Source organism: Neoarius graeffei, chromosome 15 (genome assembly GCF_027579695.1).
Source record: "Neoarius graeffei isolate fNeoGra1 chromosome 15, fNeoGra1.pri, whole genome shotgun sequence".
NCBI classification, from domain to species: domain Eukaryota; kingdom Metazoa; phylum Chordata; class Actinopteri; order Siluriformes; family Ariidae; genus Neoarius; species Neoarius graeffei.
In genome coordinates this window covers 27,557,093-27,583,495 of record NC_083583.1, presented here as the reverse complement: position 1 = coordinate 27,583,495, position 26,403 = coordinate 27,557,093, and the positions used below count along the sequence as shown (strand labels likewise).

Sequence of the window (26,403 nt, the reverse complement as noted above, 5' to 3'; positions counted from 1 at the left end):
CATGCACGCACGCACGCACGCACGCACACACACACACCCAGAGCAGTGGGCAGCTAGTGCCCGGGGAGCAGTCGGGCGTTTGGTGCCTCGCTCAAGGACACTTCAGCCCAACCTCAGGCCATGGCTGCCCCATGTTAACCTAACCTGCATGTCTTTGGACTGTGGGAGAAACTGGAGCACCCGGAGGAAACCCACACAGACACGGGGAGAACATCCAAACTCCACACAGAAAGGCCCTGCCAACCACTGGGCTCAAACCCAGAACCTTCTTGCTGTGAGGCGACAGTGCTAACCACTACACCAGTTTGTAAAGTATTATTGTCATGGAAGACACCTGCATCATGATAATTAATTCCACTGCATGGTTCAGTCCCACATGTGGCACGGTGGTGTAGTGGGTAGCGCTGTCGCCTCACAGCAAGAAGGTCCGGGTTTGAGCCCTGTGGCTAGCGAGGGCCTTTCTGTGTGGAGTTTGCATGTTCTCCCCGTGTCCGCGTGGGTTTCCTCCGGGCGCTCCGGTTTCCCCCACAGTCCAAAGGACATGCAGGTTAGGTTAACTGGTGACTCTAAATTGACCGTAGGTGTGAATGTGAGTGTGAATGGTTGTCTGTGTCTATGTGTAGCCCTGTGATGACCTGGTGACTTGTCCAGGGTGTACCCCGCCTTTCGCCCATAGTCAGCTGGGATAGGCTCCAGCTTGCCTGCGACCCTGTAGAACAGGATAAAGCGGCTAGGGATAATGAGATGAGATGAGATGGTTCAGTCCCATTTCCAACTTCACTCACACACTTTTCAGTAACAACTTTAACTTTATTCTCAGGGTCAGAGTCATGTCGGATCCAGAGTCCATCTCTGGAACACTGGGCGTGGAGCAGGAATACATCCTGGATTGGACGACAGTCCATCGCTGGGCACCATGCACACACACACTAACACACTCACACAACAATTGGTAATTTATCTGAGCCACTACAACTACTAGAATATTTCTGAGTGGTTGGAAGAAACCAGAGAACCCAACAAAACACACACTGACATGGAGAGAACATGCAAAACTTCGCAAACAATCACCCAAGCTCAGGATCGAACCTGGGACTGTAGAGCTTTCTGGTCGCAACACTACGCCCTGCTCTGCTGCATCACCCCAGTTTTAACTTCATTTTTAAAATGTAACTGTATTCAGCAGTATTTCTCAGCAATGATATTCAATTTCTAGTGTGTTTTTATGCAAAATAATAAAGTTACCAGGCGGCACGGTGGTGTAGTGGTTAGCACTGTCGCCTCACAATAAGAAGGTCCGGGTTCGAGCCCCGTGGCCGGCGAGGGCCTTTCTGTGCGGAGTTTGCATGTTCTCCCCGTGTCCGCGTGGGTTTCCTCCGGGTGCTCCGGTTTCCCCCACAGTCCAAAGACATGCAGGTTAGGTTAACTGGTGACTCTAAATTGACCGTAGGTGTGAATGTGAGTGTGAATGGTTGTCTGTGTCTATGTGTCAGCCCTGTGATGACCTGGCGACTTGTCCAGGGTGTACCCCGCCTTTCGCCCGTAGTCAGCTGGGATAGGCTCCAGCTTGCCTGCGACCCTGTAGAAGGATAAAGCGGCTAGACATAATGAGATGAGATAAAGTTACCCATCAGATATTTAAAGGAAAGCTCCACCCTGAACCTGAAGTACAGTAAATATATTTCTTTTGCAATGTTTGTTTTGTGCGTCATGATTCTAGTGCCAATTTGTTGCTTGTTGCTGTATTTTTGTTCTTCCCATGAGAAGTTAGCAGTTCTCTGCTGCACTGATGTCCCAGGGTGACATTGTATCTATGCTCATAAGAAAATTTTCACCAATTCCAAATGTAAGTGATCATGGCCAGGTTTCACTGTTAGCTCCTAAAAAAAGAACAAGCGCTTCTTTTCTCACTCACAATCTCCCAGCAACATTCAACATCATATTCATGGGAAATCCAACTCCGAAACAGTGGAGCAGCAAGAGACTCGGCTCGGCTAGTTGATGATCTATGAGATGAAAATCGTGATGCCGTTGATAAAAATTGAAACTTTGGAAGCCGATCTGCTTGAGCAGAGTGTACAGATGCAGAGGACAGAATAAAGAATTACACTGCGTCGTTCTCTTTAAAATAGATATGAAATCCTGCTGGCGCCATTACCAGTGGACGTTTGCGTGGCATTGTGGATAATGTAGAAATGTACTCATGAGAAATCTTTTACACAAATGAAAATCACAGTGCTTATACAGGAAATCTTCACAAGCAAGTCATTCGGGGTCGATTTTCCCCTGAAACATGTAAGAAGTCTTATTTAATACTGCAACGATACAGCAAACTATGTCAAAAGGTTAAGTAATTACTGTAATGCTGTAATGTGAAAATAATATCAGCATGTCTACACTTGACTCATAATGTGACTAATGATTGATTTGGAAAAATAAGACCAATCACTGTGGTCTGACGAAAACATGGACCAAAATCACTGAAACAAGAAAAATGCATCTGCTTAATGAATAACTTGTGCAAACAAGATGAGATGTCACATTTAATTCGTTTCCCCACATGACTTAGTTCCATTTCTAACCCCATGGATTAGGCTTTTATGATCGCCAACCATAATTACACTTTTTTTTTCAACAATTCTTCAAAACAAACGATCATTTTAATGGATCCAAAAAGTTGCTCTTGTGTGACGAATGGCAGCATAATGAAACATTAATCAGAGAAAGTAATGAAACACGGAGGCTACTCTCCAGAGCTCAGGCTATATTTTACTGTAATCTGTTTTATCTGAGCCTCTGACAATCAGACTGTGTTCAAACAATCAGTTCCACTAAATTGGACAGAAACAACACAGGCTTTTAAGTAGTGGAGTTCAAATGTCTTGAAGACATGAGATTTTGCCAAGCTGTGATGCCTGTTAAAGTGTATTTGAGCATGTAAATGTCAAGCCGACATATATAGCTGGCTGGCTAATCCAAGTGAAACGCTAACACTCAAATCTCCTGACATGCTACACTACACTGTAGATTTTTACGCTGTTCAAACGAAGTTCCACTCAAAGCTCTAATATTCACTTTTTAAGAGGTGTTTTATAGAGTGAGCACAATGGGGGCTTGTGTGTGTGTGTGTGTGTGTGTGTGTGTGTGTGTGTGTACGTGGGTGGGTGTGAGATGTGTGTTAGAGCCATGGCACCGGCTACACAAGCGTGTCCTGCGTCTCGGCACCAGTCGGTCTCGCTGTATGCCAGCTTCTTAATGACAGGCCTTAAAGCACCCGTTGTGATAACTCCACACATGACTGGCACAGCCGCAAAGCCTACACTAATGCGAATACAACTTGGCTACATATCCAGGTGAGTTTGATGTTGGCTGCTCGATGCTGGCGTATCAAAGAAGGCTTTCTTTAGACCAGGGAAGATAATGAGACGGCACAGTTGTGGAAAAAGTAGTAACACCTACGCCAAGATGGAGCCTGGACTGGATAAAGGGCTAATATTTTCAGCCAAAATGTGGCACAGAGAACAAATGAATTGTGTGTGTGTGTGTGTGTGTGTGGGGGGGGGGGGGGGGGGGGGGGGGGGGATACAGAGTAGGGTGGGAGTAAAATCAAAGATTCAGGCGCACACACACACACACACACACACACACACAAGTATAAAATGCATTTATGGCAATCTTTCAGCCAAAAACGCCAACAACGATGGAAAGTCAGAGGCAATCATTTAGCATAATCTTCTTCCACAATGAGAGCTCAACCTTTTTTGAGGGTTTCTTTAAGGCAGTACAGGGCCATTTAGTTCAATTCATAAACGATGAGCTGCATAAAATTCTGGATGACCGAAAGGTGACAACCTTTAGTGATTAGTTTGCGTCTGTAAATAGTTTAAAGTCACAGTGTTAAGCTTTGTTTGCTTCCATCCATTAAGCGCTTATCCTGTGCAGGGTCGCAGGCAAGCTGGAGCCTATCCCAGCTGACTACAGGCGAAAGGCGGGGTACACCCTGGACAAGTCGCCAGGTCATCACAGGGCTGACACGTAGACACAGACGACCATTCACACTCACATTCACACCTACGGTCAATTTAGAGTCACCAGTTAACCTAACCTGCATGTCTTTGGACTGTGGGGGAAACCGGAGCACCCGGAGGAAACCCACGCGGACACGGGGAGAACATGCAAACTCCGCACAGAAAGGCCCTCGCCGGCCCCGGGGCTCGAACCCAGGACCTTCTTGCTGTGAGGCGACAGCGCTAACCACTACACCACCGTGCCGCCTGGTCCCGAAATGTATAGGAAAATTTTTTTTTTTACCAAAACATTCCGACCACCCTACCATTTTTTTTTACATAGGCTAAAAGAAGGCAACAAGCAAAATTTCAGAAAAATTGGTTAATATTTAGAGGTGCCACACGAGGTTGCAAATCGGGTTAAGCCATTAACATTAGTTGGTGTGTAGACTGTTACAGAGAAGATCTCAAACCCCCAAAAAGTCACAGTTCTAGAGGGAATATGCCACTTCTATGAAAAAGAAGAGGCAGGAAGAGTTTATAGACTGATAGAAGGTTAACTTTCATGCACTAAGGGGTTCTTAAACAATGAGCACTGATCGTAATATGCTGATGAAGTTGTGAATGTTTTTCTTTCTATGTTTTTCAGATGGCTAGCAACAGTAATACAAGTAGTACCGGTGGTGCAAAGCACAAAACCAGAAAGGACAATTATGTTTGGTTAATTGGTCCCACTTCCAAGGAACTGTCTGGGAGAAAGCTTCCTTCTGCTAGGGAAGTCCTTAGGTGGGGTTTACATTAGACCGTATCAGCGGATTATCAGATTAACGTTTTTAAAACGATTAGCGTGCACACAGCAACACCAATACACGATTCGCGTGCACACAGCAACACCAATACACGGATACGCTCGGCTCCGCAGGCATCCTGCGCTCCAAATCACTCCGCCCTGAACAGCAAGTGCCCTCTGGAGGGTGCGCACTCCGGCCCTGCGCAGCTCACAGAGCGCGCGAGTGAAGTGCACAAGTAGTGATTCGGGACTGAGCCGCTGTGTGTGTGATCCCAGCGCATATCACTTACCACTTGCAAGTGGAAGGATGGCAAGCCTAAAGACAATCATAACTACACAATGGGCAGTATTTGCATCAGTATTTGCAGTATTTTCATACTTTTATACTCTTTAATGAAAGGTGATACAAGGCGGAAGTCCGCGCCGTTTTTCAGCAGTCGCGTCACATGACCAACGCCAGCGAATCAGGAAGGTGGATGTCACAGTGACATTGTCCAATGACGACGCCAGCTAGAGCTCAGCACAGCGTATCCGCGTATTCTCAATGTTTACACAGCACCGGAGCTGACACGATCTGGATTGAATACGTGGACGCTGGCGGATTCCCATTTCCCGGCGTTTCCAGGCGTTTTAATGTAAACGGACAGTGCATCCGCGAAGAAAACGAGACAGATACGGTCTAATGTAAACTTGGCCTTAGTGTGTTCTTTTATCTTCACAAGATACCATAATACCGAAGGGTTTAGAAAATCACAGACAAGTAATAGCTATTGTTACTTTGAACACAGGAAGTTTATATTACTGTATTGTTTGTATTAATATGAAACAGTTAATAAGCCACATTATTTTATATTGTGTCTTGAGTGAAAACTTTAATGGCTTTGTGGCACCTCTAAACATTGTTCAATCTTAACCAAATTTCGCACAATAACTTCTTTTAGGCAATGTAAAAAAAAAAAAAAAAGGTAAGGTGGTCGTAACAAAATCCTAAAAAAAAAAAATTTGGGGACCACCCTAACCTAGACCCTAATCCCCTAACCTGTCAATTGACAACCCCTGCTATACTCTGTTTCAGTACCAAGTGAGATGTCCAATTAAGGTAAAGCAGAATCAGAATCGGGCAATTCCAGCGTTATGGACGTGACACTTGAACTCAAAATGGCAACAAATGACCCAGTGCATGTTTTATTGTCTCCCAGTATTTAAACAGGTGTTGCATATTTTAAGGCTGTACCATACTGGAGAAGTGATAGAACAAGAACAATTCCCATAGTACATCTAGGGCATGCCAGAAAATGCCAATAAAAGATGCGTTATGGATGTGACAGAAAAAGTATCACTTTTCTTGGGTGACTGTACATTTTTATCAAACTCTGTGAAATTGTAAACCTAATGTCGAAATGGAGATATCCATTTGATAGAGGGGTCCAAGGTGAATATTAAAAAATCTTTGTTTAAAATATTTTGTATTTCATGCAGAGTTTTGGAAGGAAAAGTCAGTGTTATGGATGTGACAAAATTCCGTTATGGATGTGACGCGTCTGAAATAGACATGGCATATGTTTAGAAAATCAGCAATTTAACCACCATAACCCTTTGAAAAACTCTCTAAATATCAGCTAAAACTATCAAAGTTCTTAAATAATATTTAGGATGGCTATTGTTTTGCTGTTTTGTGGATTTTAGCATACATTTCTGTGGCTTGTGGCAATAATATAGAATTGTACATGATCAAAGTTGATTTTAGCTTGGGTTTTACATTATAAGAAAGAAAGACTGACAGTGACATATTAGGTTGGTTACAAATTGGTTCAACTTATTCACATCTGTAAAATACAGGCCTAGGTGATATCTCTGGGAGTGGTTTTAATGTATTACATGTTGCTTTATTTTTGCATGGTGAGGTTGACATTTACATGGAATTGCCCAATCACGTTTATTAGCCAAGCGTGTTGACACACACAAGGAATTTGGTTCCAGCAGTTGGTGTCTCTCTAGCGATATGAAAAAGGGGAAATAAAAAAAAAAAAAGTTAAAGATAACCTGCTAATAACACTCACCACAGGATCGTAATAGCCTAGCATTAGCCACTTAAGCTAACTTACACTAGTGAACTGACGAGCCAAGGTGACAAAATTAGTATTAAATCAATCATTGTACGTATATCCGCTATCTATTACCTACCTTGGTCAGAGTTTCATCCATCTTGCACCGGGTCTGCCTGCTTACAATCTCTTAATTGTTGTTTGGTGGAACATACAATTCAGTGCCATTTAGCTCGATCCAACGCACAAAGCTTCCTCGTTGCGATATTGTAATCCTCTCCTAGATACAGCTGAAGATCGTTACCCAGCATCTTCAGGATGTTTAGTCTTGGGCATCCAACACCTCTAGAGCCATGGGTGGGCAGGAACCCAATCTAGCAGGAATTTAGGGAGCCTGCCATCTGATATTCGTGCCACATGCCCAAAGTAAAGGAGACGGCAGTAGCTTATACTGATTCCCAGGCTACAGCAACCAGTTCTCCTTCTTATCTCAAGGTTCAAAATGTGATCGTGGAACCGTACCTTTAGGACCTTTGGTTCTAAAGGTTGTTATCGCCTGGGGCAGCTTAGAGGACGAGCTCTCCAAGTCTTATAAAATTCCCCAAAGACATGCGTAAAATAGATCCTCTAACAACCAAAGTCTAGCTCCTGGCCTTCTCACGGCAGAACAGTTTGCACTGGCAGGAGAAGGGGTAAAAGTGGGTTACTGGCGCCTCAAAACCAGTTGCTCTCTTCAACACTCACTCACTGGTATACAACATCTTCGATCTGCCAGTTTTACATGCCATTCCAGGCAGTAAGCTTTCCTTTCAAACTCTGGTCCTCCAGGTTGGGGGCTTTGCGCAGGCGTAGCTTCTCTGCCAGGTAAAACCATTACTAGCTGCAGAAACTCACAACTCCACAATCTGTCTATTACAAAGTGTAAAATGACCAATTAACTAAGTACACAGTTATGATAAGAAAAGAAAGTAAAGCCATATTTATTTCAACTTCAGTTTATTGTTTATCTGTCAGTCATCTTGGTCCTGGTGGATGCGGATTTCAAGGAAATCATGATCATACTAGTCAGTTAGGATTTTGTGGTTTTATTTATTTATTTATTTATTTATTTATTTTACCTCCACCAACTTTGTTGAAGGATGTGTTTTCACCTCTGTTAGTTAGTTTATTTTCCCAATGTAACTCAAAAACTAGAGAATGGATTTACATGAAATTTTGAGGAAAGGTGAGCCATGGGCCGAAGAACAATGGAATAAATTTTGATGCAAATCCGAATATGTGGCTTGGTGGAGGTATGCACTCTACCAAGTGCCCTTCTAGTCACCTTGCCTGGGACAGAGTCCACCAGGCGGTGAGGTATTGTTTTCGGTGGAGTTTCTTTGTTAGCAACTTTACGCAAAAAGGGCTGGACCAAGCTTCATGAAAAACTTTCAGGATAGATGGGCATTGGTCTCATATAGAACCGTCAACACTTTGAGGGTCATCTGGTCAAGGTCAAGGTGACCAAAAGGGTCAAAATCTTTTTTTTTTCGCAATATCTTCCTTCATATTCATCATATTTACTTCAAACCAATTCCAAAATGCTCATCTTTCAATTCTGCTTCCATTGATATGCTACATGATGGGGTATCTCTCATAGTTTTCTTTCAAACTTTCATTTGTTTGGTTTTGTGTGTGTCTGCCTGTTAACAATCTAGCGTCTAGATGGTTGCACCGATTGACTTCAAATTTTCAGGGTTGGTGGGCAGTGGTCTGTAGATTACATGATTAAATTTTTGGGGTAATCAAGTCAAGGTGAAGGTTAAGGTCACCAGAAAGGTCAACCTTTTAGTCAAAATAACATTTTCCATTATAACTCAAACAATTGCTGATAGACAGATGTTTACTATTATGAGCATATAGGAACTCCCATATGGCCTTTCATTTGGCACCATGATCTTTGACCTTGAGTGACCTTGAAAGGTCAAACTCAAGGTCACGTATTTTCAGAGGACTGTAACTTGAAAACGGTTGATGGTAGACAGATATTTACCATTATCAACTTGTAGGAAGTGCCATATGGGCTTTCATTTGGTGCCATGATCTTTGACCTTGAATGACTTCAATATCAAACTCAATGTCATGGATTTTCATAGGACTATAACTGGACAGCTGATGATTGAGAAATATTACCATTATCAACATACAGGTATAAAATAAGTGCTGCCAGGCGAGGTTTGTTTTGCCTGGCAAAACTTGTTACTTATTTGATTATTTTTTTTTATTTTAGTGAGCATCAAGTGACATTATGAATCAAAAGTAAAGCTCACAAAGCTTACACTTCAAAAGTGGACTTATTTGTGGCATTAAACTTCAGCTACAGTCACTCTGCTGGAAATAAATTTGTTTTTCCATCCTGCATCTTTTCCCATTGAAATGGACTCATTCACCAGGAAAACTGTATTAGTTTCTTTAAAACTGCTGCCCATATGGACTGCTTTCTATACGCTATGTAGCACTTGTGGTGTATGATGTGGAGTTTCTTCATTATGAAAGCAGGATTAAGGACTCACTTGTGTCCAAGCTCATGGGCAATGGTGAAGGCCAGGTTGAGGCCGTTGTCCTCAGCTACTACGCACTTCCTCTTGGCGCTGCAGGTGCCACCTAAATAGGCAATACCTGTACGGGGGGGGAAGGGAAAAAAAAAAAAAATCCCATTAGAGCGTTATGTTACATTTAATAAATGCATGCCTGACCATTTCCAGCTTTATGTGGGACTACAATTTTTCAAACGCTACTACAGCTGTGACTATTTTCTCTCACTCCTCCTCTCCTGGCCAGATGTTCCTCTGTGCCTGCTTTCCATCGTGAGAATGTAATGTTCTTAGCACTGATCACCCAAAATGAGCCAGTGTCGAGGACATTCCAGTGTGGCTCTGCTAAATTCACTAGCAAGGCTTGATGAGTTGTTTTCAGTTCACCAGTCTCTGTATACCTGTGAGGTTTCTAATACTGATGCACCCCATGCACCAATTATGCACCAATGACACTGTGTTAATCATCCATCAGGGTAACAACAAGAGGAGAAACCTTTAACATCGATTCATTTTAAGCGACGCTGACTCACTTGAACCGATGTTGAAATGTTGAGGGCTTATATTCACAGTACTGTAAGTGACCCTGAACTTCTTTTGTTTGCAAGTGAAGCTTACTTAGCAGTGAAGCTCAAAACCCATTGCTCGACATTATATTTTCTAAGATCATTTCATGTTTGTGTTTTTTTTTAAAGTCACACATAAAATGTTTATATGTATGAGCTGTTCAAAAAAACTGCTTGCTAAGCCAAGTTGGTTTTGGTACTCGCACAAGTAGTTTTTATTGCAGATGACATGTTCCAGAAAGAAAGAAACACAAATGGCGTTTGCTTATTTAGAGAAACTGTCTGAGAAAAACCTTTGACCCTTTGACTCAATATACAATTAAATTTTCATTTCTAGCCCTTCCATGTTACAAAACATTCTTTGAGGGATTCTGTGTTCCTAGAAACTGAGCATTCCTCAGAGCAAAGACGCGCTGCTGCATCTCCCACCCTCACCCTGCACGACTCCTTCATACCGCTGTGCAATGCATGATTTAATGGGCAGTAGATTATTTGAAGCAACTGCATATGAAGATGATTGCGGCAAGAAGGTGCAGTTTGAGATATGGATTATGCTGCAGTTACACATGCTGTTAATTAAAAATCCCCACCATTTTATTACCAGTTACAACTTCATCAAGGTATTGAATTAAACTGCACTATGTACATGTATACCTTCATATTATCGTAACTATTGTATTGGAACAATTTCCCAGCTTGGGATCAATAAAGTATATATAACAGTTATTCCATGAAATCGAGTTGTACATGAGCTGATAGCCGACAAGGCACGTAGTGCCAAGTTGACTATAAGCCATGTAGGACGAGACTGAGTGGAATAACTGTTTTATTCTGTCCGCATTCACTGGATTTTGAGAAACAGAGCATTTTTATTCTGAAATTCAAGAAATAAAAATTTTAGACAAAACATCAACAAAATCATTTACGCTTAGAATGTAAGCAAACCGGCGAAATGACAGTAGCAATTTGTGAAAAATGCTATAATAATAATTCTTGAAAAATAAAAACAGATACGTTCTTATCATTAAATATTTTCATTCCATATTTTGTTGCTTTTTTTGTATTTTTGGGGGGGTTTGCTTTCGAGTAGAGTTTTTATTTCATCCTCGGTTGGTTCAGCAACATGCTCCACCATATCCTAGTAGCAGAGTAGCCAATCAGAGCACACGATTGCTCATATCCAGTGAATGTGGACAGAAAAAAAAAAATATATACACACACACACACACACACACACACACACACACACACATATATATACACGTTTATTTTTTAAAAATAAACATTAAATGTAATATTAAAACAGGACTCAATAACTGTCTTGAACAATACACAAGTAGGTGATTTGAGACAATGCTATTTTTTAGTCCGTTGCGGACACGATGCCACATGGTGCTATAATGCCACCACTATTTAAACTGGTATTACACCATGCCATCTTATCAACATATACAGTTAGGTCCATAAATTTTTGGACAGAGACAACATTTTTCTAATTTTGGTTCTGTACAGGGCGGCACGGTGGTGTAGTGGTTAGCGCTGTCGCCTCACAGCAAGAAGGTCTGGGTTCGAGCCCCATGGCCAGTGAGGGCCTTTCTGTGCGGAGTTTGCATGTTCTCCCCGTGTCTGCGTGGGTTTCCTCCGAGTGCTCTGGTTTCCCCCACAGTCCAAAGACATGCAGGTTAGGTTAACTGGTGACTCTAAATTGACCGTAGGTGTGAATGTGAGTGTGAATGGTTGTCTGTGTCTATGTGTCAGCCCTGTGATGACCTGGCGACTTGTCCAGGGTGTACCCCGCCTTTCGCCCGTAGTCAGCTGGGATAGGCTCCAGCTTGCCTGCGACCCTGTAGAAGGATAAAGCGGCTAGAGAGATAATGAGATGAGATAAAATGTTCATTTCTAATATTTGGTTGAAAACCCTTTGTTGGCAATGACTGCCTGAAGTCTTGAACTCATGGACATCACCAGACGCTGCGTTTCCTCCTTTTTAATGCTCTGCCAGGCCTTTACTGCAGCGGTTTTCAGTTGCTGTTTGTTTGTGGGCCTTTCTGTCTGAAGTTTAGTCTTTAACAAGTGAAATGCATGCTCAATTGGGTTGAGATCAGGTGACTGACTTGGCCATTCAAGAATATTCCACTTCTTTGCTTGAATAAACTCCTGGGTTGCTTTGGCTTTATGTTTTGGGTCATTGTCCATCTGTATTATGAAACGCTGACCAATCAGTTTGGCTGCATTTGGCTGGATTTGAGCACACAATACGTCTCTGAATACCTCAGAATTCATCCGGCTGCTTCTGTCCTGTGTCACATCATCAATAAACACTAGTGACCCAGTGCCACTGGCAGCCATGCATGCCCAAGCCATCACACTGCCTCCGCCGTGTTTTACAGATGATGTGGTATGCTTTGGATCATGAGCTGTACCACGCCTTCGCCATACTTTTTTCTTTCCATCATTCTGGTAGAGGTTGATCTTGGTTTCATCTGTCCAAAGAATGTTCTTCCAGAACTGTGCTGGCTTTTTTAGATGTTTTTTTAGCAAAGTACAATCTAGCCTTTTTATTCTTGAGGCTTATGAGTGTCTTGCACCATGCAGTGAACCCTCTGTATTTACTTTCATGCAGTCTTCTCTTTATGGTAGATTTGGATATTGATATGCCTACCTCCTGGAGAGTGTTGTTCAATTGGTTGGCTGTTGTGAAGGGGTTTCTCTTCACCATGGAAATTATTCTGCGATCATCCACCACTGTTGTCTTCTGTGGACGTCCAGGTCTTTTTGCATTGATGAGTTCACCAGTGCTTTCTTTCTTTCTCAGGATGTACCAAACTGTAGATTTTGCCACTCCTAATATTGTAGCAATTTTTCGGATGGGTTTTTTCTGTTTTCGCAGCTTAAGGATGGCTTGTTTCACCTGCATGGAGAGCTCCTTTGACCGCATGTTTTCTTCACAGCAAAATCTTCCAAATGCAAGCACCACACCTCAAATCAACTCCAGGTCTTTTATCTGCTTAATTGAGAATGACATAACGAAGGAATTGCCCACACCTGCCCATGAAATAGCCTTTGAGTCAATTGTCCAATTACTTTTGGTCCCTTTAAAAACAGGGTGGCACATGTTAAGGAGCTGAAACTCCTAAACCCTTCATCCAATTTTAATGTGGATACCCTCAAATGAAAGCTGAAAGTCTGGACTTTATGTCCATTATACAACTATAACCTGAATATGTTTCAGTAAACAGGTAAAAAAACAAAATTGGTGTCAGTGTCCAAATATATATGGACCTAACTGTATGTAAGGGATAATGTGCAGTGAACTGGTTATTACTGCAAAATAAACCGCAACAGGGTGATGCAGGACCCTGACGCAAACCAGACATGCAACTGAATTGGCTGTGGGACCAAAAGGTCACTGGTTCGATTCCCTGGACCAGCAGGAATGGTTGAAGTGCCCTTAAACAAGGCACCTAACCCCCAACTGCTCCTCAGGCTGCTCTGGGTATGTTGTACGTCGCTCTGGACAAGAGCGTCTGCTAAATGCCATTAATGTAATGTAATGAAGGGGTTTATTTCTCAAGAATGACCAGTGCTCTGTACATTTGAAATAAAAAATTTGACATAAAATATTGACTTAATTATTTTACTGCTTTGTAAATGACTTCATTGCTTCTGCTAACAGCAACAGTCTGTTATACAGAAATAACAGACGGTAGAATGCCATAATTGGCCAATCAGAATCAAGTCTTCGACAAAGCCATGTAATTTAGTACATTATATTACAGACACTCTTATCCAGAGCAACATACAACGTACCCAGATCAGCCTGGGGAGCAGTTGGGATTTAGGTGCCTTGCTCAAGGGCACTTCAGCCATTCCTGCTGGTCTAGGGAATTGAACCAACAACCTTTTAGCCCCAAAGCTGCTTCTCTAACCATTAGGCCATGGTTTACCCCAGTTAGTAAGTTAAAAGCAAGTATAATTCATCCTTGAGACGTTTTATTTTGCTTACAATCCTCCACATCTGAAGAAGATGCTCATCATCACCAAGATAAATCTCTTCCCAGCTCAGCAAAGTCTTTTGTTGAAGGAGTGTTTCATCTGGTATTGTAACAGAGCACCTCCAACAAAAGTCTCTTCTGAGCCAGAAACAGAGTTGACTAGCATTCAATAAACTTTATCATTCTTTAAAGTTCGAAAATTGTTTTATTTTGTTTTCAAATGGCGAAAAGGAAATTCCACAGGACTATACCTGCCCTTCGGTTGTAATACTTCATGAAGTTGCTGTTCTCCCCCTCACTGTTACGCTTGGAAATTCACACTAAATGAATCTATTTGCATAGACCTGCACCTTCATTCGTTAAGGCGAAGCCGCAAAATGGATAAGAAGTCTTATTTTGTTCATGTGAATGACGCAATCCTCCAGAAGTGAAGAAGATGCTAGTCAATGCCAATATAAATCTATTCCCGGCTCAGCAAAGACTTTTGTTGAAGGAGTGTTTCATCTGGTATTGTAACAGAGTGCCTTCAAAGGAACTCATTAGTTTAAAGCCGCATCAATCATCGACTTGGCCAACAAAGCGACATCTGAAGGCTGTCACTGCATCACTGCGTATCTGCTTTTAGGCACCTGGTTTGTGTCTCTTACTGGCCTTATCCCAGAATGCCTCATTTGGCCTGGGACCACCATATATTTAATCAGTGACATTAGAATAAAATCGAATCCAGATGGTTTTATTGAAAGAAGCAACAGTTTCAACATTTTCATTTGGGATAACCGTGCACACATATCATTTTTGGGTCTCCATCTGTGAGTGACATAAGCCAGGTTGGACTCGATATTTCATGCGATGATGGATAGGACTTTATACTGAGAAAAACGAACCTTGTTCTTTCAGACTTTGCATGTACGGATTATTGAGATCAGAGCTCTACTGTAATACATTTTGTAACAAGCTGTGACAATAAGGCAGTTTAGGTTTTCACCTTCGTGTTTTTTCACTTAGTAGTGAATAATTTCTCATCTTCGCTTTATTATTTATATGACTTCTAAACATCCATTCACCTGGGATTGGATTAAGCACTGAAAAAGTATGGACTAAATTTCCTGAACAGGGAAACAGCATCACATGTTATCACTTAACACAATGTGAGTAAATCACACTGGAAAAAAGACAACGTCATGTACTATATTTAAATCAAAGGAACCAGTTGAGAGACGCACGCTGGTGACGTGGCTAGATGCAGTGTTCAAATTTACGTGCTTAGAACACTTCGTCACACAGGCTACTTGAGATGAACCGCAAAACAGGAGTTAAAAAGCCAAATGCTAATGTTACAGAAAATTTAACAACTCTATTCAAAAACTATTATGTGATGTTTGTGGATCTGGCCATTTGCTGATATTATTTTTTTTGCACTGAAGACTGAACTGAAGCACACTAACCAGACAAAAGGTAACAAGTTAAGTACACTCTTTATCAAGGCAAGTCTTTGTCTTGCTAAGTAACAAAACTGAAACAAGGGAATAACCTCTGGAAATATTTAAATACAAATAAACAAAACAATTAAAAAATAGCTTTGAGGCAAGCTGTTAACTCACATTTGAGTATAATTGTAAACACAGCCATAAAGTAGACTTCCTCAGTGGAATACAACAGTGATAATACAAACCCCAGAAAAGTTTCCAGAAAAGTTGGGATATTTTCCAAAATGCAATAAGAACAAAAATCTGTGATTTGTTAATTCACGGGAACTTTTACTTAACTGACGAAAGTACAAAGAAAAGCTTTTCAGTCATTTTACTGACCAACTTACTTGTATTTTGTAAATATAAAAGAAGTTCGAATTTGATGCCTGCAACACACTCAAAAAAATTAGGCCAAAGACAAAATAAGACTGAAAAATGTATAGGATATTCAGGTGACACCATTTTGGAAGATCCTGTAATAAACAGGTTAATTGGTAACAGGTAAGAGTATCATGATTGGGTATAAAAGGAGCAGCACCAAAGGCTCAGACTCTGCAAGCAATGATGGGTCATGGCTCACCCCTTTGTGCCAAAATTTGTGAGAGAATTGTTCGTCAATTCAAAAAGAACATTTCTCAACGCAAGATTGCAGAGAATTTAGGTCTTTCAAAATCTACAAAACATAATATTGTGAAAAGATTCAGGGAATTCAGAGACATCTCAGTATGTAAAGGGCAAGGTCAGAAACCACTGTTGAATATGCGTGACATTCGAGCCGTCAGGCGGCACTGCCTGAGAAACTGTCATCCTAATGTGACAAATATAGCCACATGGGTTCGGGAGTACTTCGGAAAACTGTTGTCACTTAACACAGCCTGCTGCTGTATCCAGAAATGCAACCTGAAACTGTATTATGCAAAGAGGAAGCCATTCATCAATTCTATGCAGAAACGCTGCAGATTTCTCTGGGCCCGAACTCATCTCAGACGGACCCAAAGGGAATGGAAACGTGTGCTGTGGTCAGATGAGTCCACATTTTACTTTGTTTTCGGGAAAACCGGACGTCGAGTTCTCTGTGCCAAAGGTGAACATGACCATCCGGTTTGTTATCAGAGAAAGGTGCAGAAGCCAGCATCTATGATGGTATGGGGGGCATCAGTGCCCACGGCATGGGTGAGTTGCATGTATGAAGGTACCAGATATATCGGGGCATATATTGGGATTTTAGAGAGACATATTCATCAAGGTGATGTCTCTTCCCGGGAAGTCCATGCTTATTTCAGCAGGACAATGCCAGGCCTCATTCTGCATGGACTACAATAGCGTGGCTTCACAGACACAGAGTGCGTGTGCTTGACTGGCCTGCTGCCAGTCCAGATCTGTCTCCAATTGAGAACGTATGGTGCATCATGAAGAGGAGAATCAGACGACGGTGACCACTGACTGTTGAGGAGCTGAAGTCTTGTATCAAGAATGGACAAAAATTCCAATTGCTAAACTGCAACAATTCGTATCCTCAGATCCCATATGATTAAAAAGTGTTCCTGAAAGGAAAGGGGATGTAACACGATGATGATAATACCTCTGTCCCAACATTTTTGAGTGTGTTGCAGGCATCAAATTCTAACTTCGTTTATATTTACAAAATACAGTTAACCTGGTCAGTAAAACTATTGACCATCTTTTCTTTGTACTTTTGTTGGTTAAATAAAGGTTCAGGTGAATTAAGAAATCACAGATTTTTGTTCTTATTGCATTTTGGAAAATATCCCAACTTTTCTGGAAATGGAGTTTGTATTTTAAAACATCTATAACAACAATGCTGTGGATATCGAAAATCATGCAAAATCATGACTGATTACTGGTGCATACCTGGAACATGATGGAGCATGTCTATTAAGATCTAACATCACTAAGTTATCAGTGAAGTAATCCTAGTAAGGCATATAATACTCTGATAATTTGGATCAATACATCATTTTAAATGGCAATGACTGAATGGATCATGAATCAATCATAAATCAATTTCTATTAAAAAAAAACGACAGACAACTGATGTGTAAAAAAAAAAGTAAGTATTTTTTAAACTGATTTGTAAATTGGCTAGCAAGGTGATTTGATCTTAACTCTAATACTTAAAATAGTCTACGTCATCACTATTCACAAATTAACATTAAGCTTACCCCAGATTGTGAACAAATTTGGTTACCAGTTGATCAAAGGCCACTAAATTACATTCTATTGCACTGCAGGAGATTCAGTGGTAATATTAAACATTGAATTGTGGCCTTATGAATCATAATTATATTGTATTGTGTCATACTGTAGCACATTCATTCATATCCTTAAAATATTAAATTGAGCCATTGCCTTAATAATTGAACTCATATATCCTATTGTGTGAAAGCCTGAGATTAGTGCAGTGAGGATGGATTTTGTTCCATCTGATATAAATGAAGTCTGAAGAGAATCCACAAATACGAACCCTGCCCTTAACTCTAACTCTGATCATGTTTAATATGAACTGAATTTTGGGAATTCCTCTTAAGTTGCAAGTATGAGACTGTGACACAATGTACAGTAAATATTCACAATTTTGGGATTGACAGAGTCCTTGGAAAGAGCACAAATATGAATATTTAACAAATCAGCACTAAACAAATGCTTTAGAAAGTTCAGAACCACCACATAGTTCTCTGCCACTCAACCAAACCTTGTGGTAAAAACACAGGCTCCTTCTCATTACCAAGAATACCAAAACCTACATTCCTGAGAGGAATATTATTGCCAAATTAACTTGCAGAAACAAACTTGGAAGGACATAATGCTAGAAAACTCTCCTGTTCAAGAACAGCTATAAACTTGCCTTCAGTGAAAGCAGCATCCACATTCTTTATAACACTAACATTTCTCAAATAGCTAAAGTTTTTTCCCCCCAGATAGCTAACATAGCTAACCTTGGTTTGAACTGGCATTCATATTAGACCTTGTTTGTACCATGTACTATCCAGTTCTTAGCTCATTTTCAACAGATAATTTTGAAATTTGATGACTACAAAGAACAACTAAGCTGGGCAATTGAAACCAAAGCTTATCTTCTTCACTATCATCCTCACTCTTGGTGTGTACAATGTGCTCATGGATTCGGTTACTGGCAAATTTTCCACTATTACAAACATCCATCCATCCATCCATCCATCCATCCATCCATCCATTATCTGTAGCCGCTTATCCTGTTCTACAGGGTCGCAGGCAAGCTGGAGCCTGTGAGAGGCGGGGTACACCCTGGACAAGTTGCCAGGTTATCACAGGGCTGACACAGAGAGACAAACAACCATTCATACTCACATTCACAACTACAGTCAATTTAGAGCCACCAATTAACCTAACCTGCATGTCTTTGGACTGTGGGGGAAAATGGAGCACCCAGAGGAAACCCATGCAGACATGGGGAGAACATGCAAACTCCACACAGAAAGGCCCTTGCCGGCTGCCGAGCTTGAACCCAGGACCTTCTTGCTGTGAGGCTAACCACTACACCACCGTGCCGCCCTGTTACAAACATGTAAAACCTTTTATTATGGCCCTTGACATGAAATTTTATTTGAAATTTATTTTTTTAACCCACAACCTGATTTATGCAGGTCAACAACAAACAGTCTCTTTTGTGCTTAAAGTTCTTTGGTTTCCAAGGTAATGGATGGCAAAGAGATTTTACATGTGTGTAACCTTATATTTATATCCCAGAGAAACCGAGCACACTTAGAGGAAACAACTCAGGGACTGAGAGCAAATTAAGATTTTTTTTTTTTAAATGACAACTTCCTTGTATTTATTTAAATATTCATTAGGGGTGTTTAAAGAACTTTATGTATCTTGGAAGTGTGCTGATGAGCGATAGGGATGCCAAGGCTGATATCAAATGTAGGATTGGGAAAGGTGCTTCAGTATTCAACAAATTGCAGACCATTTGACAATCAAAGAGATTTGATATCAAGACAAAGCTGAGACTCTTCCAGTCCATCATAATCTCTACCACAACATATGCAGCAGACACATGGAAAAGCACTTCTAACACTGACAAACAACCAGACACGTTTCAACAAAGGTGCTTATGAAAGATACTTGGTGTCAAATGGCAGGACAGAGTAACCAACGATGAGATTGTAAAAAAAGCCAATACCACCAGGCTTAACAACATCGTCAAAAGCCAAAGATTGCAGCTGACTGGCCACAGCCTACAAATGCCTGATAGCATTCCAGCAAAAACTGCAATTCAGCTAGAGGGAAAAAACAGCGCAAGAGATCAAAAAAGACCTGGAGAGCAACTGTAATGGAAGATCTACGACAGGGTGGTACAAACTGGTGTCAAGCTCCCACCTTGAGAAATGGAAGAAGATGGTGGCCCATTGCCGTCAGGCTGGAGGACCAAGGTAGCAAAGTAAGGTAAGGTGTTTAAAGCATATACGCAGAACCATGCTCTTGCTTTTTGTTTATAAATGCCTTGAGACCTCAAGAATGGCACAGAAATAGTTTTAAGCGTTAACAATAAATCTAATATAGTAATTTTTATGATTAAAGTGATTCATATAGGTAGCGTCTGAGTGAATGACCTTGAGATCCGTGACGTCACAGCACGAAGTCTATCGGTCGCATCGCTATTTCCGCTATACTAAAACACAGCTGACTGCAACTCCGATCTTCCATTTTGAGATAATTTATCGCCATGTCATGTAGATCTGTTGCTGGAGGGTGCAGCAACACAACAGAAGGTGGATTTAGGTTGCATTCGTGGCCCAAGAATGTTCAAACTGCAAAGATTTGGACACGTTTTGCGGGAAGTTCATGGGCACATTGGGCACCTGCGAAGTAGTCTCTCCTCTGCTCTGCACATTTTACTGAAGACTTATACAAGACCTCTGATCTGTTGAGGAGCATTGGCTATAAGCCTGTATTGAAAGAGGGTGCAGTATCAACAATTAAAGGAAAAGAAAACTACAAGAAAAGGAAAGTATTTTAAAAAAAGGAAAGTAAGTTCAGTTGCACCAGTTCTCCCGGAGTGTGAGCTGAGGGTTGTTGCTAAAACCCGGGACAGAATGGGACGTGACATATTATCGCTCAGTCAGTGACCTCCCCACGGTTGTTGCTAAAACCGGTGACATCCCGTTCCGTACTGGGTTTTAGTAATTGCCTGAGCTGAGCAGTAATGGCAGAGTACTCAGTATGGAGAAAATGGAGAATGAGTGGACAAGCCGTCTGATTTCTCTGCTGGATATGCTTGCCTCAGCAGCAATATCTTGCCCTTACGTGGAAGAAGTGAATGAGCGGAGAACTGAACGAACAACTGAAAGTCAGATTGTTTAAAAACAATCGGCTACAAGATCGGCCTTCAAGAAGAGAGAACACAGACAGGTAAGCTGCAATTCTCATTTGTTTACCTGCATTTAGATTAATACATGTAACTTGTATTGTGTATTTAAGTTACCGGTATAAGATTATTTGATTTGCTTCAGAATGTGATTGTCTCAGTTCACATGGCGGAGACTATAATACATATAGGAGACTATGATTAATTAAATTTTCGTTGTACATTTGTGCAGTGACAATAAAGCCATTCATTCATTCCTCTGATTATTTAATTCGCCCTTTACGTTTTATCAGTGAAAATGCATGCATGTACATGTATGTTGCATAAGTTATAACAACTATCCTGTTTTAATGAGAGTCAAAATCAATGAAGCCAAATCAGTCTTAGTTGAGCAAGTCGGTAATGGTATTTCTTACTTTCACCATAAATTTTTACTTAAATGACTCTGGTCTATAGCTGTAAAAGGCCTCGGCCTTAAAACCGGTTACCGCTGTGATGTCCAAACTTTTGACTAGTACTGTACAGTGGTGCTTGAAAGTTTGTGAACCCTTTAGAATTTTCTATATTTCTGCATAAATAGGACCTAAAACATCATCAGATTTTCCCACAAGTCCTAAAAGTAGATAAAGAGAACCCAGTTAAACAAATGAGACAAAAATATTATATTTGGTCATTTATTTATTGAGGAAAATGAGCCAATATTACATATCTGTGAGTGGCAAAAGTATGTGAACCTCTAGGATTAGCAGTTAATTTGAAGGTGAAATTAGAGTCAGGTGTTTTCAATCAATGGGATAACAATCAGGTGTGAGTGGGCACCCTGTTTTATTTAAAGAACAGGGATCTATCAAAGTCTGATCTTCACAACACATGTTTGTGGAAGTGTATCATGGCACAAACAAAGGAGATTTCTGAGGATCTCAGAAAAAGCGTTGTTGATGCTCATCAGGCTGGAAAAGGTTACAAAACCATCTCTAAAGAGTTTGGACTCCTCCAATCCACAGTCAGACAGATTGTGTACAAATGGAGGAAATTCAAGACCATTGTTACCCTCCCCAGGAGTGGTCAACCAATAAAAATCACTCCAAGAGCAAGGCGTGTAATAGTCGGCGAGGCCACAAAGGACCCCAGGGTAACTTCTAAGCAACTGAAGGCCTCTCTCACATTGACTAATGTTAATGTTCATGAGTCCACCATCAGGAGAACACTGAACAACAATGGTGTGCATGGCAGGGTTGCAAGGAGAACGCCACTGCTCTCCAAAAAGAACATTGCTGCTCATCTGCAGTTTGCTAAAGATCACATGGACAAGCCAGAAGGCTGCTGGAAAAATGTTTTGTGGACGGATGAGACCAAAATAGAACTTTTTGGTTTCAATGAGAAGCGTTATGTTTGGAGAAAGGAAAACACTGCATTCCAGCATAAGAACCTTATCCCATCTGTGAAACATGGTGGTGGTAGTATTATGATTTGGGTCTGTTTTGCTGCATCTGGGCCAGGACGGCTTGCCATCATTGATAGAGCAATGAACTCCGAATTATACCAGCAAATTCTAAAGGAAAATGTTAAGACATCTGTCCATGAACTGAATCTCAAGAGAAGGTGGGTCATGCAGCAAGACAACGACCCTAAGCACACAAGTCATTCTACCAAAGAATGGTTAAAGAAGAATAAAGTTAATGCTTTGGAATGGCCAAGTCAAAGTCCTGACCTTAATCCAATCGAAATGTTGTGGAAGGACCTGAAGCCAGCAGTTCATGTGAGGAAACCCACCAACATCCCCGAGTTGAAGCTGTTCTGTACAGAGGAATGGGCTAAAATTCCTCCAAGCCGGTGTGCAGCACTGATCAACAGTTACCGGAAACATTTAGCTGCAGTTATTGCTGCACAAGGGGGTCACACCAGAGACTGAAAGCAAAGGTTCACATACTTTTGCCACTCACACATATGTAATATTGGATAATTTTCCTCAATAAATAAATGACCAAGTATAATAATTTTGTCTCATTTGTTTAACTGGGTTCTCTTTATCTACTTTTAGGACTTGTGTGAAAATCTGATGATGTTTTAGGTCATATTTATGAAGAAATATAGAAAATTCTAAAGGGTTCACAAACTTTCAAGCACCACTGTATATATACTTAGATTTTTGGGTGGTGCAGTGGTTAGCACTGTCGCCTCACAGCAAGAAAGTTCCAGGTTCGAACCCCAGGGCCAACGGGGTATTCTGCGTGGAGTTTGCATGTTCTCCCCGTGTCTGGGTGCTCCAGTTTACCCCTCTTGTCAAAGACATGCAGATTAGGTAAAATACCCAGCCAGTGGAGCTGCATAAATCATGTGCCAGTCCCAAGATTGGAGAGGGTTGCGTCAGGCAGGGCATCTGGTTTAAAAAATCTTTGCCAAAGGGGTTGAAAATCAATTGGGGCTTTGCTCTGGATTCTTCCCCTGTCACTACGTGACAAATGAATTTTTTTAACAAAGATTTTGATCGAACAAAAATTGCTTGAGTGGAAAATCTGAATCATCATGTGTAATGTTTATTTGAGACAATCGTTTTGTTGTTGTTTTTCAAAGGTGCCAATCATTCTCTATGTTGTAAAAAATTTTGTCTTAAAATTTCTTCTCATAGGTAAGTCAACAATTGATGCTCAAGACTTGGGTTGGATCAAGAACACTTTTCGATATTTTAACTTTTCTCATTGGAACCAAAATTGTGCTGTGGCAAATTATATTAAGTGACTACACAGGAACTCAAGAACAAACAGGAAACATTCATAACGCCTCTTATCGACAGCATTCAAAAACAGCACGTTGACTGGAAAACAGATGTTGTTCTAAATGCTTTCATGAAATTCCCACTACTATATTTCATTCTATTTCATTATCACCACACATAGTTGTTTAAGAGCTGCAATTATTTCCGCCCTCTCTATCCTTCCTGGACTGGAAAAAAGTAGCATATTACCTTTTCCTAAATGTGTGTGTTTTGTTGTGTTGCTTGAAGTGCATTGGTGTACAATGGACTCTGTCTTTACAGCTGTGATAAGATTAGAGTCTGTAATCAACCACAGTGTAAAAAGTACCTTGGTGGATTAAATTAAATGACTGACAGGTTGATATAATAATGGAAACACACACACACACACACACACACACACACACACACACACACACGGCCTGCAAAGCTTCTAACAGTGCAAGCCAGGTGTAAAATTAACCGGTGTTGACCTCATACCCTGAGGCCACGATTTTATTCCACTTGTGTCTTTTATTATGTCTTAAAAACACATCACAAGCCAAATCCCATTCAGTCATGAAAAGACCTTTCACTGTCTTCACCTCCAGTGGAGTTTGGACTAATTAAAGCGGATTTCTGCTTCAGACTTTCGTTATAGATGACATCACAGCCTTGTACAGCAGCACTACAACTCAAAGCTGAAAGGCCACACACAGAGGTTGTGACAAGTGGCTTGCGGGAAATTGTGAACTTTCCAAAATACCCTGGCTCATGTCTGTCGATCCAACTACCTATCTTTCCTTGCAGTTTTTAAGAACTAGAAGGACACTCGGTAGAATGCATAGCTCTACCAAGCCACATGTTATCAACATCGAAATTATCAACAGATCACTTGAACCTAGGATAATACTAAAGCTGTACACCAAATTTCATCAAAATCTGTTCACTACTTTTTGAGTTATGTTAGGAACAGACAAAAGAATCCTGGATTCAAATACATATCTGGATTTGCATCAAAATCTAATCAATTGTTCCTTGACCCATAGCCCAGCTTTCCTCAAAATTTCATCAATCTCCATTCATTACTTTTTGAGTTACGTTGGGAAGAGACAAACAAACAAACAAACAAACAAACAAACAAGCGGAAGTGAACACATAGCCTCCTCCAACAAAATTGGCAGAGTTAATAAAACAATAAGGTATGCTGTAATAGGAACTAGATAGAACTCGACGCCAATGGCGTCGATGGGGATGCCTCCGCCTGGTAGACTACACGCCTTATTAAGTTGTGATTTGGGGATGGACATTTGACCTCACAGTAATCTTGACCTGGTGAAATTACTTGTAATAGCCTTGGAGATATTGTGTTCACAAGGTTTTCGGACAGACATTTGACCTCACAGTGACCTTGACCTTAGACCTTTTGATCTCAAAATCTAATCAGTTCATGTTTGTCCCAAAGCGCACAAATGGTGAAAGTTTGGTGAAATTCCTTTCATTAGCCTTTGGGATATCGCGTTCACAAGGTTTCAGGACGGACGCACGCACGGACGGATCACAAGGTTTCGGGACGCACGGACAGACAGACAACCCGAAAACATAATGCCTCCTGCACCTTACGGTGGCGGAGGTATAAAAAAAGGGAAAACAATGGGGTGGAGTAATGTGATTTCAGTGTGAAACATAGTTACTCTTACCATCCCAAAGTTGATTATTTACCAATAACAGCACATCCTGAAGTGTTTAATTCCGCTTATACAACAGCAGCTTGTCAATGATAACAATTTGTTTATTTATTAGCTCATCCGGCCGATAGGCGATGAGCTTATGCCATCATGTGTTGTCCGTCATCTGTCCGTCTGTCTGTTGTCTACATTTCACAAAAATCGCTTCTTCTCTCTCAATTCTTCACCGATTTTTATTCTTTTTGGCAGGAAGGTAGGTCTGCCTGGGGCGCATATATGTAGCTTCTACCAAATTTGCATAATTGCAATTAATAATGAAGATATGGAGTAATTAAGCCCTAATGAGCAGTTAGGGCTCAATTCACCGATTTTGATTCTTTCTGGCATGAAGGTAGGGGTACCTAGGGTGCATATAACTTCTACCCAGATTTCTTTTATTACAATCATTAATGAAGTTATGGACTAATTAAGCCTTAATGACCAGTTCAACAAAAATCGCTTCTTCTCTGTCAATTCCTCGTCATTTTGGATTCTTTCTGGCAAATAGGTCGGTATTCCTAGGGTATATATAGCTTCTATATCCAGCTTGTATATAGTGTTGTGTATATAGCTTGCAACATTTATTGTGCAAGGTGGCCCACTTTATATTGTTCCTTCTGGACTAGACGGGGCCGGAGTGAGCTACGCCGTCACTGATGATCTCATTCAAGAACACTACACTTTTTTTTAAAATCGGTTTATAGTCATGTTTTAATGTTCTGAAACATCTGCTAAACAAGTTAGTTGCTGTTTTCACTTACATTATAGCAGCTATAAACAATCATTCCTTCACCAACCTATATTTTTTCTCTCTCATGAAGACTTTCATTTGGTGGAAAATTTCTTTACAGCTCTACCTGTTCTGCCTGTTAGAAAGTGCTGACACAAGATCAGGTGTTGTCAGAGTGGTTTGGCCGTAAGCTTTTTTTTTTCCATTCCTGTTTTTGGTTTGTTTTATTTCTTTCGTACACACACGTAAATGTATATATTTTGCACATTGCTTCTGGATCACAGTAAGTATAACATGGAAAATGCAATGCTCCAACTCTTGTTTTTTTTTTTTACATCTTATTTAATATCATAACACCTTTCAAAAACAGTACGTCTTGATATGTTCTATATTTCTTGA

At 40.8% G+C, this 26,403-nt stretch overlaps 1 protein-coding gene across 2 annotated transcripts in view; it reads right to left on the bottom strand.

The window, feature by feature from the left end:
• The window catches only part of adamts17 (ADAM metallopeptidase with thrombospondin type 1 motif, 17), a 347,817-nt gene that overhangs the window by 191,686 nt on the left and 129,728 nt on the right, over nucleotides 1-26,403 (bottom strand). For both annotated transcript variants that reach the window (XM_060941102.1, XM_060941103.1), the window contains exon 8: nucleotides 9,395-9,500. In XM_060941102.1, the coding sequence (XP_060797085.1) occupies nucleotides 9,395-9,500 (106 nt within the window). The remainder of the gene's footprint in view (nucleotides 1-9,394; nucleotides 9,501-26,403) is intronic.